The sequence below is a fragment of the Chrysemys picta genome, chromosome 11 (assembly GCF_011386835.1).
Source record: "Chrysemys picta bellii isolate R12L10 chromosome 11, ASM1138683v2, whole genome shotgun sequence".
NCBI classification, from domain to species: domain Eukaryota; kingdom Metazoa; phylum Chordata; order Testudines; family Emydidae; genus Chrysemys; species Chrysemys picta.
In genome coordinates, this window is record NC_088801.1 from 46909970 (window position 1) to 46925726 (window position 15757).

Sequence of the window (15757 nt, forward strand, 5' to 3'; positions counted from 1 at the left end):
GGATGATTTTCAATTGAATGTGTAAATCAAAAGAGGTGCACTAGCCTCTTCAGCTACACCTGATCGTCCTCTGAACATTAAAATAACTTTATCTTTACAGTGACTTAGTCACTTTTGTAGCATTACATGACAGACTGAATAATGAACAAGATGTGGAAATGAATAGGCAATCTGCAGTTTTGTAATAACAGGATTTCAAAGTTCTCCTTGATATTTCTAAAACCCATAGTTGATGCAGAATACTCAAATGAATCCTGCAGCACTGCTTGCTGTGGCCCTACCCCAGATATGCCACTCCTGCCCCCAGCCTGAGAGCTTGTCTACACTTACCGGAGGATCAACAGTGCAGCGATCAATGCAACAGCGGTTGATTTAGCAGGTCTCTAGATCTCCACCTGATCAAGAAGAGTAAGGAGAGTCGATGGGAGAGCGTCTCCTGTCGACATTGCATAGTGTGGACCCCGTGGTAAGTAGATATAAGCTACGTCTATTTGAGTTACGCTATTCACATAACTCAAATTGCATAGCTTAGATTGACTTTTCCCTTTAGTGTAGACAAAGCAGTCACTGCCCAAGGGTTGGGAAGGAATTTTCTGAAGGCAGTATTACAGCTGTCTTCTGTAGTACCTATGCTGACTGAAACCCTTCCCCAGCCAGAACTGGGGATTTCAGGGACTCTGCCCTTGTATCAGCTGTAAAGGGGTTGGAGCAGAAGTGAGAACCTCACCCACTGTCCCTATGGTGTTCCTTCTTAGAGACTATTCTTCCTACAGCACCATTTTTATGCCATTAATTACTCTTCTGAAATAATGTGTATCTGTAATTATGGCAAAAGTTAAATAAGTGAAAAAGCACTCACTTGACTTATGAGTAATTGGTGGAAATTTGACAAGTGGTACTATATCTGCTAATATAATTAAAAAGCAAAGCTTGAACAACCCTGATTTTGAGATTGCAAAATGGAGGATGTAATTTGCCACACAAGGCTTTAAGCTCTGATTTCACAATAAGCTCTATATGGGATGTCCCTTCACCTGCATGCAGCTCACTGTGGGATCAGGAGCCAAGTCCTCAGTTTAGAAAGCTAAAAGCAGTCTTAAGTTAAAACTAATATGTAAAACAATTTGTTCTTTGTTGATCCTAAGGCTTAGTTTGGTTATGCTTTTCACATTCAATACTCCTATTAGGTAAACAAATTTTAATACTATTATGTTCTGCTAGTTTTGTACATTAAACTACATATTTAACTTTATTTTTCAAGATGGCCCTTACCAATCTACAAGGAAATTTAACAGAAGTTAAGCAGATACCAATATTTCAACTCCTATGACTGATCAGTTGTAATAATTAGGCCTACAAGTTTACTCCACTTGTGAGTAACTGTGGAAAGTGGTTAAAGTTTGTAAAGTGTAACAATAACTAACAAATGTTGATGGGAAAAGGGGCAAAGTGAAGACAAAGACTAAATCAGTCTAAAAAAAGAAGACCTAGTGATCTAACTCAAGGACTGAGTTAAGATCATGCCTGGTACATAGGAGAGGTGTGGGATCAGAACTCAATGAACCAAAATTGGTGTGTTGGAAATTAGACCTAATTGGTGAACAAAACCAGGAGGGAAAGGGCTATTCCAGTGGTTCTCAACCAGGGGTAGCAGAGGTTTTCGAGGGGGTACATCAACTCATCTAAATATTTGCCTAGTTTTACAACAGGCTACATAAAAAGCACTAGCGAAGTCAGTACAAACTAAAATGTCATACAATTTCTTGTTTATACGGCTCTATATACTATACATTGAAATGTAAGTACAATATTTATATTCCAATTGATTTATTTTAGAATGATATGGTAATCAGAAAGTGAGCAATTCTTCAGTAATAGTGCACTGTGACACTTATGTATATTTGTGTCTGATTTTGTAAGCAAGTAGTTTTTAAGTGAGGTGAAACTTGGGGTATGCAAGACAAATCAGACTCCTGAAAGGGGTACAGTAGTCTAGAAAAGTAAAGAGCCACTGGGCTATCTCACCTACCACTCCCTTTTGGGGTCCTTAACATAAAAGACTCTGGAGAACATTTAGCTACGGCAATGCTGGTTGATTTGAAGACAAAAGAAGAGGAAGGAGGCAAGGTTCACCATCATGGCTGCCATTCCCACCATCTCCTGGAACCCCAAACCTTTTTGGCCCTTATCCTGAGAGATGTCCTGACCAGATGAGGCCAGAGAGAGGGACCCTGATGACATCACCATTGCCACCACCTGGAATGGGAGTCTGTGTCACATATACCCCACCATGTATCCCTCTCCTTTCCTACCTTATTTCTTTTCTTTCTTATCTCTCTCCTTTTTTCTTCAGTCTAATAGAGAGTCTGGCTACACCAGACAAGACTGTATATTTTGCAACATTAATGTAAGTCTGTAACCAGAAAGGCAGCTAAATGCAATGCCTTAGCCAGACCAATGTTGGTAAAACTTCGCCAGGTCTCAGAGTGGTGGTTAAGAACATGTGCAGTGCCTGTGTTTTTCCAACAGCGAGGCTGCAAGTGAAAGTAACACCAGGGGACAGAAATTTCATTTGATGTCTTTGCTGTTTTGTTCTTTCCCCTTCTGTGAGGGTCTGTCATTTTTCTCCTAGGAAATGGGATCGGACTTCAGCAACCACATCTCCATTTCATCTCAACTAACTTCTCTTTTTCCCAAAAAGGACAGCTACTACCATCTTCAGTACCATGGAACAAAGGATGTCATTAAAATGAGAGCCCTGTTTAATACCTTCCATTTTAAATGCTTTAACTGTTTTTTCTTTTCCTGTACCTTTAATAAAAGGTGTAAAAGATTTTAAATGGTGTGTTTGCCATGTTACCAAACAGGATGAAGTCACTGTGAACCAAATCCCGAGCCTTGTTTAAAACTGTTTAATTTTGGAAAGTTACAAGGGTCATGTAACAGTTTTAACCTGTTCCCCTTTTTTCCTTCTAAATTAAATACAACATCTTTTGACAACTTCTTAAGAAGAATTTTGCAAATTCTATATACAGACATAAAAGTTGTGCTTTGGAATTGGATATTGATAGCACAATGACAACAAATGCAATTAAAATATTAGAAATACTGATTTCTGATTCCTTATTTTTGGAGTATTATTCTGTGACCTTAACTTTATTATATTAAACTATTCTATTGAAAGCATGTTGCTCTGACACTCATTAAAATAACCGATTCAAAAACCACAAGAACTTTAACACCAACACTGGCTTCCATCATAGATTCCTGTCTTGGTTCAGTTAGCTATTCCAGGTGTTTAAATTCACCATAGAATCTTGTAGCAAATACTACCTGGCAACAACACCACTTTTTTTTAAAAAAAAAATTTATTTAAAGAGTCCCTGAAAAGAAATACCCGCACTGAAAAGAATCGTTCCTGTGTCACTGCTACCTAGAAATGTAGGAGCATTGACAGAGAAATTTACAGTCTAATCAGTTTATCTTTGCTGCTCTTACTAGAGGCAAAGTCACAAGCAGGAAAGCTTTTACTTGTGAAGCATGCTTTCAGTAGAACAGAGGTTGGGGGAGAGCACTAAACTGTGTATGGTACTACAGAAAAGTTACTCACCTACAAGCATGGTAGCTAAGGAAGTTCTGTGTGAAAAGCAGCAGCATCAGTATAATTCTTTGAAGAGCTGAGGAAAGAGGCGGCTCAAATGACGGGAAGGAACAAGGGAAGAGAGAAAGTGTAGAGGCAGCACATCCAAATTCAGAATTAAGATTGGTCCCAATATCGAGAAGGGTTGGGACCACTGTGCAGACAATCACGATCCTGCAGAAATCCACTCCTGGTACAGACCAGACATAAGACAGATGGTCCACTAGCAACACACTAGGAATGTCTTACTCCAACATACACCACTTTACCAACCACTCTTCATACTAGCCACGCCCTGTGCTCTCACCATAGGGGGGAGTGAACCATTCACCAGGTACTCTTCCATACTTCATTTTATTCTTGTCCCCAAAACACTGTTGCTAATCAGACTCCTGTGGGCAGTAGTGAAACCAATGAGAATCACATTAGTTTAACTCTGCTGCTGGAGAGAACTATGAACAGAGGAAGATAGATCCTTTCAGTGCCACAAGATTGGAGGGAGTAGAGTAGCAGACACGGTGTCTTGGCAGCAGAGAAGGGGAAGAAGAATAGGGTAGTGCAGGGGTTCTCAAACTGGGGGTCACAAGGTTATTACACGTGGGGTCGTGAGCTGTCAGCCTCCACCCCAAACTCCGCTTTGCCTCCAGCATTTATGTGGTGTTAAATACATTAAAAAGTGTTTTTCATTTATAAGGGGGGGGGGGTCGCACTCAGAGACTTGCTTTGTGAAAGGGGTCACCAGTACAAAAGTTAGAGAACCACTGGGGTAGTGGATCTCACAACCACTGCTTGTGTGCAAAATCATTTAAGAGCATTAAGATTTCCAGATAAATCAATTAAACTGTTCATTCACACACAGTATTCAAAAAAATAAGAACATTAGCAAGAAAGATGAATGATAATCAAGTTTTGTGTAAAGCACATGCTGTGTATTACATCTAAAAAACACTAAAGAACCTGTGACCTTCTTCATTTATTAAAGTTAGTGCTATTCAAGATAGACAATATCAGCTCAAGTTGTTAAATTCAATGAATTCCAAACTGCTATTTCAAAAAACAATGCAACGGCAGGAAGTTTCTGCAGACAGGAACTGAAGAGCAATCAACAATTTTAGGCAGAAAAAAGGACAGAGTTCAATGACATAAAAACTGAGATGTTTACATGCAAAGATGAAGTACAAACTCAGGTTTTAACCATTCCTGATGACTTCTAAAACTACTTTGGAGCAAATATTTTGTTTAGTGCACTTAAACAGGCAAGGAACTTCTTAACCATCTTTTAAACATCCTTATTCTCTAAACAATGATTAAAGCAATTTCTCAGTCAGTCTTATCACTTGATCTACTATCACTTCCTCTTATAAAAACCATCTTAACCATTTCCTTTAACCGCAGTACCACATATTGACTAGTAACTTCTAGTAATTTGAATTTCCAATTCTCCTCTTGAATATTTAAAGGGAGTTTCAAAACTAAAAACACTAAGATTCTTTCCTCCTGCAGAGTTCTCTGAAAATTCAGCAAGTTTCAGCTTGGTTTCAGACACAGTCTCATCTTTAGGGAGAGGTCTGTAGTCACGAAGAGCTCAGGGCATGTGCACTTCAAGCCCAAGATTCATGGAAAACTCTAGGTCCAACTCTATAGAAGCCCAACTCCTCAGCTCTATGCCGGAAGCCCCCCACCCCTCACCACAGCTCACTCAAGACGCCATGTTGCCATTGCCATTCAGTTACCACAGTGATGAATGCTGTTTAAAATAAAAAATAATAAAAAAAAATTAGGTAGAAAAACAAACAGCTACATGAACTCCCACACAGATTTCTATCTGGGACTCTACCAGCTTTGCAGAGGAGCAACATAGAGCTGAACTACCTACATACTCCTAAACCATCTAATGTTTGAACACGGGATATCTGCAGGCATGACTGGAGCCCTGTCCTCCCTAAAGGTGCATCAACACTGGGAATTTTGGACACAATGGACAGTTAAGCACTTTTACCATCCTGTCATCTGGAGCAGATGAAGGGCGAGCATCATATCCCCAAAAGGGCCAAGCAGACCCAGTGAGTCACTATTGGTGACTAAAGCCAGACCTACCCTTAACACTTTTTCCTGCATATATATATATATATATATATATCAGTTTCAGGTTGAATTTTTTTTTTTATAAGACAACATATGTATATGGGCAAAAGCTTTGACTTAACACAGACAGTTATAGTAGCAAAAAAAGTGCTTTTACCTGTATAATGTATTTCACTTGCCAAACCAGCATAAAATATACTGTCAAAAGATTATTGCCAGTATAACTGTGTCTACACTAGGAGGATTTTGCCAGTATACCTATACCTGCAAGCTTTTAGATATAGATATAGATATATGCCTTGTCTGCACAAGAACTTTTACCTGCTAAGATTGACTTAATTAAAACAGTGAAAATCTGCTCCTAAATTGACAAACTAAATAAGTCCTAAATAAGCATGTCCAACACAGCCTTTTTGCACCAGTTTAACTAAATCAGCTTCAGCAAAATTGATATGTCTGCATGTAGACATGCCCTTATTCTCACATTACAAAACTATTAGAAAGCTGCTGTTGCACATTGTTAAATTTTAATGTATTCAATGTAACTTCTGAAGTAAAAATGCTTCCTATAATGTAGAAGCTATCTGACAAGAAGTGTGTTGCAGCTCAGTTCAGGAATCACTCAGTTCAGTCACTCAATACTTGGTGATCTGTGGTTTAAATTAAATACATTTTTAAAATTATTTTTTCATGTATCAAACCCGAAGAATTTTTAAAATAACAAATGCAAAATCTGAGTGTGCAGAATTACAAACTCATAGAATAGCTTGGGGAATGTAAGGCCTCAATCCTGCACACATTTGCACATCTTCAGAATATAAAGACTACATCAAACAAAGTGCAATCAAACTATGCCTTCTAGAATACACTAATTAGATAAAGCAGAATAAAATAGGAGACTTAGTAAAATCTTAGTTAACCAAAACTCACCCTTTCAATTGGATTCATTAGAAACCTGAAGTTCTACCTAGTGTCAGTATGTCATTGTTGAAGAAATTAAGCTAACAAAAATTTGGAATAAGTCAACAAGAACTCAATACATCTAATAGCTGACTAAAAATGGTCACTAAACAACAGTCTATAAACACAAAAAAACTTGCTTCAAAACTAAACAAGGTAGAACTAAACTTGAGAAACCTTTCCGAAGAGGGAGTGGCGATTTTTCAGTACGTGATAAATCATAACATATGTTAACTTCCTGCACCTCTGAACCATCTTCCTTTATTAAAAAACACTATCTTCTTTCCTTTATTTTTCTAATAAAAGTAAAACCAAGGTGGAGACTAGCTGTTACTAGTCTTTTAGCACCAGGAACTCAAAACATCTGTTACAACTGAAACCAGCAGCAATCTTTCTAAGCAACCACCTGACCTGCCTCAAACTTGTTGAGATTAAAGTGTATTACTTTTAATGAGACCTTTTCTCTTAGGTAACCGGGAACCTTTGGCAGGTTGGGCTGGGAAGCTGACCCATACTCTCCCTGGTGTCATGACTCACAAGCAAAAAAAGCCCGGGGGGGGGGGGGAATGCCTGCTTTACACCCTGTTGGGCTCTTCCCAAGAAGTGCCGTGGTCAGACGGGAGACAATCATTTCATTTCACTTCACGGTGCGGGCGGCTCGCTGCCAGCTTCCCTTGGGATTGTGGGTGGTCTCGCAAACCTGGCCGCCCTTTGCACCTCCTAGGGGAGAAACACCCACTCCTGGACTCCACACTTCTGTCCGATCGGCCTCCATCCTGGCGGCGGCCCCGGGCAGCGGAGGGGTCGCACCCCCGCGGCGATCTCAGCCCAATACCGAGGTCGACGCCAGACGGGAAGTTTTCCCATCGCGGCTCCGTTTCCCGACCCCGCAGCCCCCGCCCAGCGCCGCAGCCGCGGGCCGAGCCTGTGCGGGGACCGGAGCTCTCGCAGCTCAGGAGAGCTCCAGTGGAGAGCGGCTGCGCCCCGGGCCCCGCAGCTAGGCCGCGGCGGAGCCGCCAGGGTCCCGCTGCAGGAGCAGCGACGGCCGGATCAGGCGCAGGAGGGAGGCGGCGGGGGCCGCCAGGGCCCAGGAATGATCGCGGCGGCTGTGATTCCGCCCGCCCGGCTCCCCGCGCCGTCCCGCCCCCGCCGCGGGGCCCCCGCACCTTCTTGATGTTGTAGAGCCGGGTGAGCATGCCGATGCCCCGGTCGTTGAGGATGGTCAGCTTCTCCGCCAGCTTCTGCTGGCTGGGCTGCAGCACCGAGCGCGACATCCTGCTGCTACCGCCGCCGCCCCGCGCTCCCGGCCCAGGCTCCGCCGCCACCTCCCTGCCAAGCCCCGCTCACAGCGCCTCCATCGCCCGGCCCGCCCGCCGGCCCCCGCGCTGCCCCTCCGCCCGGCCTCGCTCCCAGGCTCCGCTAGGTGTGGTGGCGGCGGCGGTGCTGCCCACAGCCAGGCCGGGCTCTGCCTCCGCATCACATGACGCGCCTCTCTCTGCCGCCCCCTGTGGCCACCACTGGGAGATGCGGCCGCCTGGAGAGGCTGGTCTCGCTTGGCCGGAGCCCTGCTCCAAAGGTCCCCGTCCAGCCCAGCGCTTGACGGGCCGGATTAACTTTTTGTGGGTCGGGCTCCAAACATATCTCTGGGCCCTCATGGGGAGTGATTGTAAAAGACATGAGAACTACCCAGCAGGAGTTGTCTTTGACACAGCACACAGCAGCACAGGTTTTATTTACAGGTTTAAATTGCCGATGGAGGTGGCTGTCATTAGGGCAGCAATAATGGTAGCCCTAGGGCAAAAAGAATACTCACAAGTGCACATAAAATACATTGCCAATCCTTCGCTGCAAGCCAGTGTTGCCCACAGGGATTGAAATTAGGGGAGCGGGGTGTTCAAAAATACTGGGGGGAGGATCAATGAGGGGTGAGACCATTAGGGCGAAGGTGGGCTGTATGGTACCATAGTAAAAACTGAAAAATGTTTCACAACCATTTTATTAGATTTAACTCATGTTTTTAAATCATCACACAAATTAAAGTTGGTTACACAAGCCTACTATGACACACTATATCTACATCCTTCTTGGTTTCTTGTTGTAATTTTGCACAACGCTGTTAATGAACTTCTCAAATGCAATGCATTCATTTTTGGTGGCTTCTCATCTGTCTGTACTTCCAGTCCTTCATGATATGCTCATGATCATGCAGAAGGCGACTTCTTTCAGAACCCAAAATTCTATTCAATGAGGAAAAAGAACGCTCAACTGTAGCTGTTGTGAGTGGGACTAGAAAGAGATGAATTCCTACTTCTTTTATCCCAGGAAACAGCACAAAAATTGGGTCGAACCACTAGTGATGATAAAGAAGTTGAAGTCAAATCTTAATTTGTTCATCGTATGGTATTCCTTTTTGTGTTCAAATTCTCTATTTTGTCCTGATCACACAGCAGCCCCATTGCTGGTAATGCCTCACTCCACTCAACTCGGCGTTTTATAAAACAGCCATCTGTAAAAGCTATGTAGAGATTAATAGAATTCAGAAGTTGCTGTTGTAGAGATATAAGAATCAAGTCTGTGTACTTTACTTTTTCAGCTGGCTTAAACACTTCTTGTCCTCTTCATTTAAGGAGTCAATGATGCCTAGATGGCATTGTTTAATGACCCAAGTGGTTTCAACAGTAGACTTACAAGAGATAATGGTGATTGTTTTCTGTGAACTTAGTAGCAAAAGTAGTCCAACAGCCTCACTACTTAGATCCCTCCCATCTCGGTAGATACTTTCCAAAGCCAATAATAATGGTTGCAGTAATTTTAAGACAACAGCCAAGGATCACTCATGAGAAAGCCGTCGGGTTTTCCCAGGTTGAACTAATTTGAACTTCAGTCATAGTGTACCTTCTATATTTTACAAGACGTTCAGTCCTTTTGGACTCTTGCTGAAAAAAGAGTATAATGAAGACATTAAATTTATAGTTTTTAAAATCCCTTTTGAAGATTCTGCAGCTCGTACTAGTGTTGGTTGGAGTAGATGGCCTCTGCAGTGTGTATAGAAGAGTTTAGAGTTACACTTTTCTCTGAGCAAAGCTTGTACTCCACTTTGTCCTCCAGAGAAGTTTGCAGCTCCATCAAATGCACAAGCAACCATCTCTTTGGGGTCCAATTCACAAACATTTAACTCTTCTAAGACATGGATTGTCAGAGATGCAGCCGATGTTTTCTTCCATAAAGTGAACATCTAGAAAGTCATTTACTAGCCTATCACTGACATCAAGATGACGTACACAGTGACTTAATACTAGACACTCATTTACATTGGTTCATTCATCAGCCATATATGCACATTTTCTGAATGCGGTGAGAGAGTTCTTCACTTTTTCAACTGCTGAGTCTTTCACTGTTGCATTGCATGCTTCTAAGCAGTCAGTTGAGTGTCTTGCAGAAAGATAGTGAGCATTTGCTGATCTTGGTCTGAACCAGTGTCCAACTTCAGGATTAACAAATAATAATGCACTTCACATTGGCCTCCAGTTTGTAGTGTGTGGTATCTCTTGCTTAAAGAGAAAGTATGATGTGACAGCCATGTTTGTTTGAATAAGCAGTCTTGTGTCTCCAGCATTTTTAACAGCCTCTGCTTGCCAGAAGCTGGGAGTGGACGACAGAGGATGGATCACTTGATAATTGCCCTTTTCAGCTAATTCTCTTTGAACCACCTGGCATTGGCCACTGTTGGAAGACAGGGTACTGGGCTAGATGGACCATTGGTCTGACCCAATATGGCTGTTCTTATGCTCTTATGTAAAAATTAATTATAATATAATAAAAATGTTTAGTACAGAAACTCCCCATGATAACAACCTTTTGCGATAGCAACAATGTGAGATAATGACCTTGGCATATAATGTGTTTTTAAAATCTTGGCCTACTAGGAAATGTATATTTATATGTTTCTCATTCACAAATCTAGAAAAGTCACTAAAACATAGTCCAACAAACAAATGTTCCTTTAACGTGCCCCTCCCTTCTACCGCACCCCACTCATAGTTGTTGTCCTTGGTCAGTGAAGACCCAGAGTTCAGAGGTGCTTTTGCATGAGTTCACCTCCCACCCTGCGGGGGTGCGGGGGAGAAGGCACCTTGCTTGTTCCTCCAGCTGCTTGCCACTCACTCCAGCCGCTCACTCTGGCCACTGTTGTTTGTCGTGCCACCATTCACTCCACCACTCCATCATCGATGTCACTGTGCCGTTACCTTTTGCTGCCACCTGCCACTGTGACCTCTGCAAGTTGGTCTCTTGAGGTTCTACCCAGTTCTCAGTGATTTCAGCTCTCAGTGTGGGAACCTCACAGCAAGTGCAGGCTGAGCTGTCTTTTCCACAGAAATGCTGTCCTGCAGCAGGTCTAAGCACTTAGATCTGATTATTAGTGATTTCAGCTCTAGTGGTCACTTAACAAAACAAAAGACTCTCTATTGAGCCTAATAAGTTCTATCTTTAAATAGAGAAGAGGGGCAAGTCAAATAGTGCCTGTGACTCTTAGGCATAGCCCACACCACCAAGCAAAACCCCTGTTTCCCCACCTCCCCCCATTCCACTGGGATCTGCCATCCAAACCCCTTGCTTAGTGACTGCAGTTCAGTTGAGCGTGACCAGTGCTGAATTTGTAATGAAAGAGGTGCTGGGGCTCAAGCAAGTTTTTTAATTTCATAACTGATGTGGCAAGCCCAGAGGTCCCAGGACTATGAACTGCCAAGCCTAGAAGTGCCGGGGCTCAGCCCTGGCAAAAATTAAGCATTGAGGGTGACCCCTTCAATCAGGACAGGCTAAGTATAGTTCTTCTGCCCTTTACTCATACAATAAGGATAACAAGATTTCATGACCCTCACATTCAATAATACTAAAGTGATTTGTAAGCCAACACAAGCCAAAATTGATCACTTGGGAAGCACAGCTCTGTCTGCTGGATACCTAAGCAGAGTAGGTGAGTTCATGTAAATACAGTCTGGTCCTGAAGCCTCCCCCACCCACCACCCCCGATCCCGACCCCGGCTCCTCACTAGCTGTCAGGGGAGAGCTCATTCAGACCTTTCTTACAAATCATAATTTGAAATTATAAGGTTGGCCAACATTGCCAAAACGAATGTGCCAAAATTGTCAGAAAAAACAACAGCTGTGTGAAGAAGCTAGTCTTTGTTCATACTTTTCAAACCTATTATCCTATTATACTTTTTCAGATACAAGTACTTTATCATACACTGTATATGCTTTTAAAGTGTGTACTAATGTTTCAATTTCAATTCAAATTTCCAACCAATGACTAAATTGGCAACACTGAATGTAACTAGTTGTCCACTGGGGCGGGGGGGGGGGAATGTGGGGAAAATTCGGATGTGTGTGTACACCCCCCATGGGAAATCCCCGCTCCGGGCAGAAAGGCACATAGACTAGGACCAAGACCAGCTGTGCCCCCCAGACTGAACCCTGCAAACTGGACCAGACCCATATCCCTCCCCAGACTGAATTGGACCAGTCCCACATCCGTCTCCAGACTGAACCCACCAAACTAGACCAGACCCCTTTCCAGCCAGAACCGGATCAGACCCTCTATGAACAGACCCCTCTCAACCTGAACCCCTTCCCCCTGCCTATCAGAACAGGGCTCCTCCCAAACCTCTATGCCTGAACCAGACCCCCCATCCCCCAGCCAAACTACTATCAGGACCCCAACTCCAGAGCCACCCCCTGCTGATTTGCCCATGTTCTCCTCCAAACCAAACTGAACCGGGCTGGGCCTCACCTGGCTGCAGCTTGGCTGAGTGCAGCTCCCCACCAGGCCTGGAGTACAGGTGGGCTAGGGAGCTCTGAGGGGCAGGGGGCTCAAGTCTCCCCCAGGGGCGCGGATGGGGCGATGGGACTCCAGCTGCTTCACAGGCCTGGACTAAGGAAGCTTACATGAAGCAAGAAGCACCCACTAGTTGGGGTGCCTGCCTCCTGCCCAACTTGGTCCAGGACCCCCACGCTCCCCGGCCTCCGCATTCAAATAATAGTGGGCCCAGGGTGGGTGCACCGAGTGGGGGACCCCTCTCACCAGTGCTGCCCAGGGGCTGGCAGGGGCCCAAGAGCACAGGGAGGAGGTAGGGGCCACGCGATCTGTGCACAGGTGCCACAGGGGAGCCCAGCTGTCTGCGCGGCAGCCAGAAACCCCTGACCCAGGCCAGCCAAGCCTCCCCCCTCCACACGCAGCTACCCCAAGTGGTATGAGCTGCTGGGGTTGGCGGGGCCAGACACGCCATGCTGCCTGCTGCTGGCTGCCTCTGCCTGCTCTGCTCAGTGCAGATAGCTGCTGCCCTCACCCTACACACCTGACCTGGCATTATGGTAGTGTTGCCAACTTTCTATTTGCAGAAAACCAAACACTCTTGCCCTGACCCTGCCCTGACCCTTCTCCGAGGCCCCGCCCCCACTCACTCCATCCTCCCTCCCTGCGTTGCTCGCTCTCCCCCACCCTCGCTCACTTGCTCATTTTCAGTAGGCTGGGACTGGCGGTTGGGGTGTGAGAGGGGGTGGGGGTGAGGGCTCGGGGGGTAGCAAGATGAGGGGTTTGGAGTGCAGGAAAGGGTTCCAGGCTAGGGCAGGGGGTTGCTGACTGGAGCCACCAGGATGCCTGGCAACCCTAGATTATGGACCTCTTCCCAAATGTGAGCCTGGCGCCATGGAGCCACTGGCGCCATTATAAACCCACTACTGATCACCTCATCTCCTCTTGCAGCAGCAGCCCAAATCCCCAATAGCCACAAACTATAAATCATCCCTCTTCCCCCCATAGTATGAGACTGGGTAAAAATCATGAGTTTGGCGGGGAAGGTCGGGGCTGTTGGGCTACATGTTCCCCCAGGCTAGCAACTGACTCTTTTTTTAAGAACAAAAACTGAGATTTTCACATAATCCCAGGACTCCAGGAGCTGGGGCCTAGAGCCAACACACCAACCACTGCAAGCCTCACTAAACAGCTATGAGAATTAGCCACACTGCAGTCTTTCTCTTTCCTAGTCCAGCCCCATGGTGCTGGCCTCTTGGGGTCAATGAAGCCCACAATCATGAATTCCCCACTTGAAGAGTCCCCAAACCCAATTCATGGGGGGCAGGGTAGCTGTTGCACTGAGAATGCTATGGCAATAGGTACCTAGGAGACTGTTGGTTCGGCCCCAGCTTCCAGTATCTAATCACCTGATAAGTTAGACCCTCACCCCACTCCTTCAGGTAAGTAAAAACTTAACCCAGGATAAAGTGCAAAACAAACCACAATTTATGGAGGGAAGTATATAGAAAGTGGGGAAAACCCAGGGGAAAAGATAAACAAATAACAAACACCTCAGTGGTTCAACCATGCAGGCATGAAGCCTGGCTCCCAGATACCCTTGGCAACACTATGGGTTTTCTAAATCCTTTTATACTTGCAGATCCTGATGGCAGAGGCAAGCAGAGGATGGACAACAGCTGTCACTGATGGTACAGTCTGCTACAAGCTGCCTTCCAGATGGGTACAGGAATGTGGGTCTTGGCATGATGGTCATAAGGGTCCCACCCGACAGCCAGCTGCTGGGCTGGTGCCAGAATGTCCACCACTGCTCTTCCTTGGTACACAACTCCTGTTCTCCTTGGATCTCCACTTCCTGTCTTCAGGTGGACTAAGGTCTATCCGGGCAGGGGAAGGACTCAGCCTCTGTCCACTTGAACAGAGGATGCTGCAGTATTGTCAACTCCAAGTGTTCAAAAATCATGAGATTGACTTAAAAATAATAAATTTGGAGTTCATTTTATTTGCCTTCTGGTTTCTGAGCCTGTAGGGTGCACTTGGGTACCAGTTTTATGCTTTATTCTACCAACATGAGGGTTAGAATCTTTTTTTGAAAATGAAAGCTGAGATTCTCACCTAATCACATGAACCCAAGAGCCTGGGCTTTAAGAAAAACATCAAATACAATGGGACTCATGACCAAATCATGAGAGTTGGCGGTACTGAGAGAGGGGCCCTTGCCAACGCCTTTTCTCACTTTCAGGTGACACTGTAAACAAGAAGCGGGCACCATTATCTCCTGCCAATGTAATCAAACTTGTTTGTCTGAGCGATTGGCTGAAATAGGACTGAGTGGACCTGTAGGCTCTAAAGTTTTACATTGTTTTATTTTTGAATGCAGTTTTTTTTGTACATAATTTAACATTTGTAAGTTCAACTTTCATGATAAAGAGATTGCACTACAGTACTTGTATGAGGTGAATTGAAAAATACTATTTTCTTTTGTTTATCATTTTTACAGTGCAAATATTTGTAATCAAAAATAAATATAAAGTGAGCACTGTACACTTTGTATTCTGTGTTGTAATTGAAATCAATATATTTGAAAATGTAGAAAAACAGCCAAAATATTTAAATAAATGGTATTCTATTATTATTTAACAGTGCAATTAATCGCAATTAATTTTTTTAATCACACGATTAATCACAATTAATTTTTTAATTGCTTGACAGCCCTATTAAAATTGTATTGGTTAAATGTTTAACCGTTAACAAGTTCACAGTGAATCTACCGCACATATATATTTTCTTTGTCAAGTGCCCTTATTAATAACAAAAACAGCCAGTCTTATGTGTAAAACCCACTTTTTTGTTTAACTTTTTACATAATATCCCTGAGCCGTCCAAAAACACAAAAGGTCCGATTAGAATTTCAATTCTACTGCTGATTTTTGTTAAGAAAAATTAACATGTTTACATGCTCTGGTGTCAGTCTTATGCGCAACCGATTAACAGTAAGGCCAGCGTTGAAAAACACACATTCTGCAGGCACAGACATTCCTGGAATGCACAGGTAACTCTTTACCAGTTTTCCAAGCCTTGGAAAATGCCTTCCACCTTTCCAATGGACTGCTTTCCAATGAAGGACAAGGCTCCATAAAGTAATTTTCCAGTTCATTTTTTACTGCATTCTCCTATTTGGTATAATCTTCATCTAAAAGCATCACTACAGCATTCGTCTCATTTTCACGCATTTTTTTCGGCTCTATCGGCTCATCTGG

General features: G+C 43.9%; 1 protein-coding gene across 5 annotated transcripts in view; it reads right to left on the minus strand.

The window, feature by feature from the left end:
• The window catches only part of NCKAP1 (NCK associated protein 1), a 119281-nt gene extending 111185 nt beyond the window's left edge, over positions 1-8096 (minus strand). For all 5 annotated transcript variants that reach the window (XR_010591602.1, XM_008178293.4, XM_005306541.5 and 2 more), the window contains exon 1: positions 7852-8096. Coding sequence is in view for 4 of the 5 variants with exons in the window: in XM_008178293.4 (XP_008176515.1) it covers positions 7852-7959 (108 nt within the window). In the remaining variant the exon portion in view is untranslated. The remainder of the gene's footprint in view (positions 1-7851) is intronic.
• Between the last annotated feature and the right edge of the window lie 7661 nt (positions 8097-15757).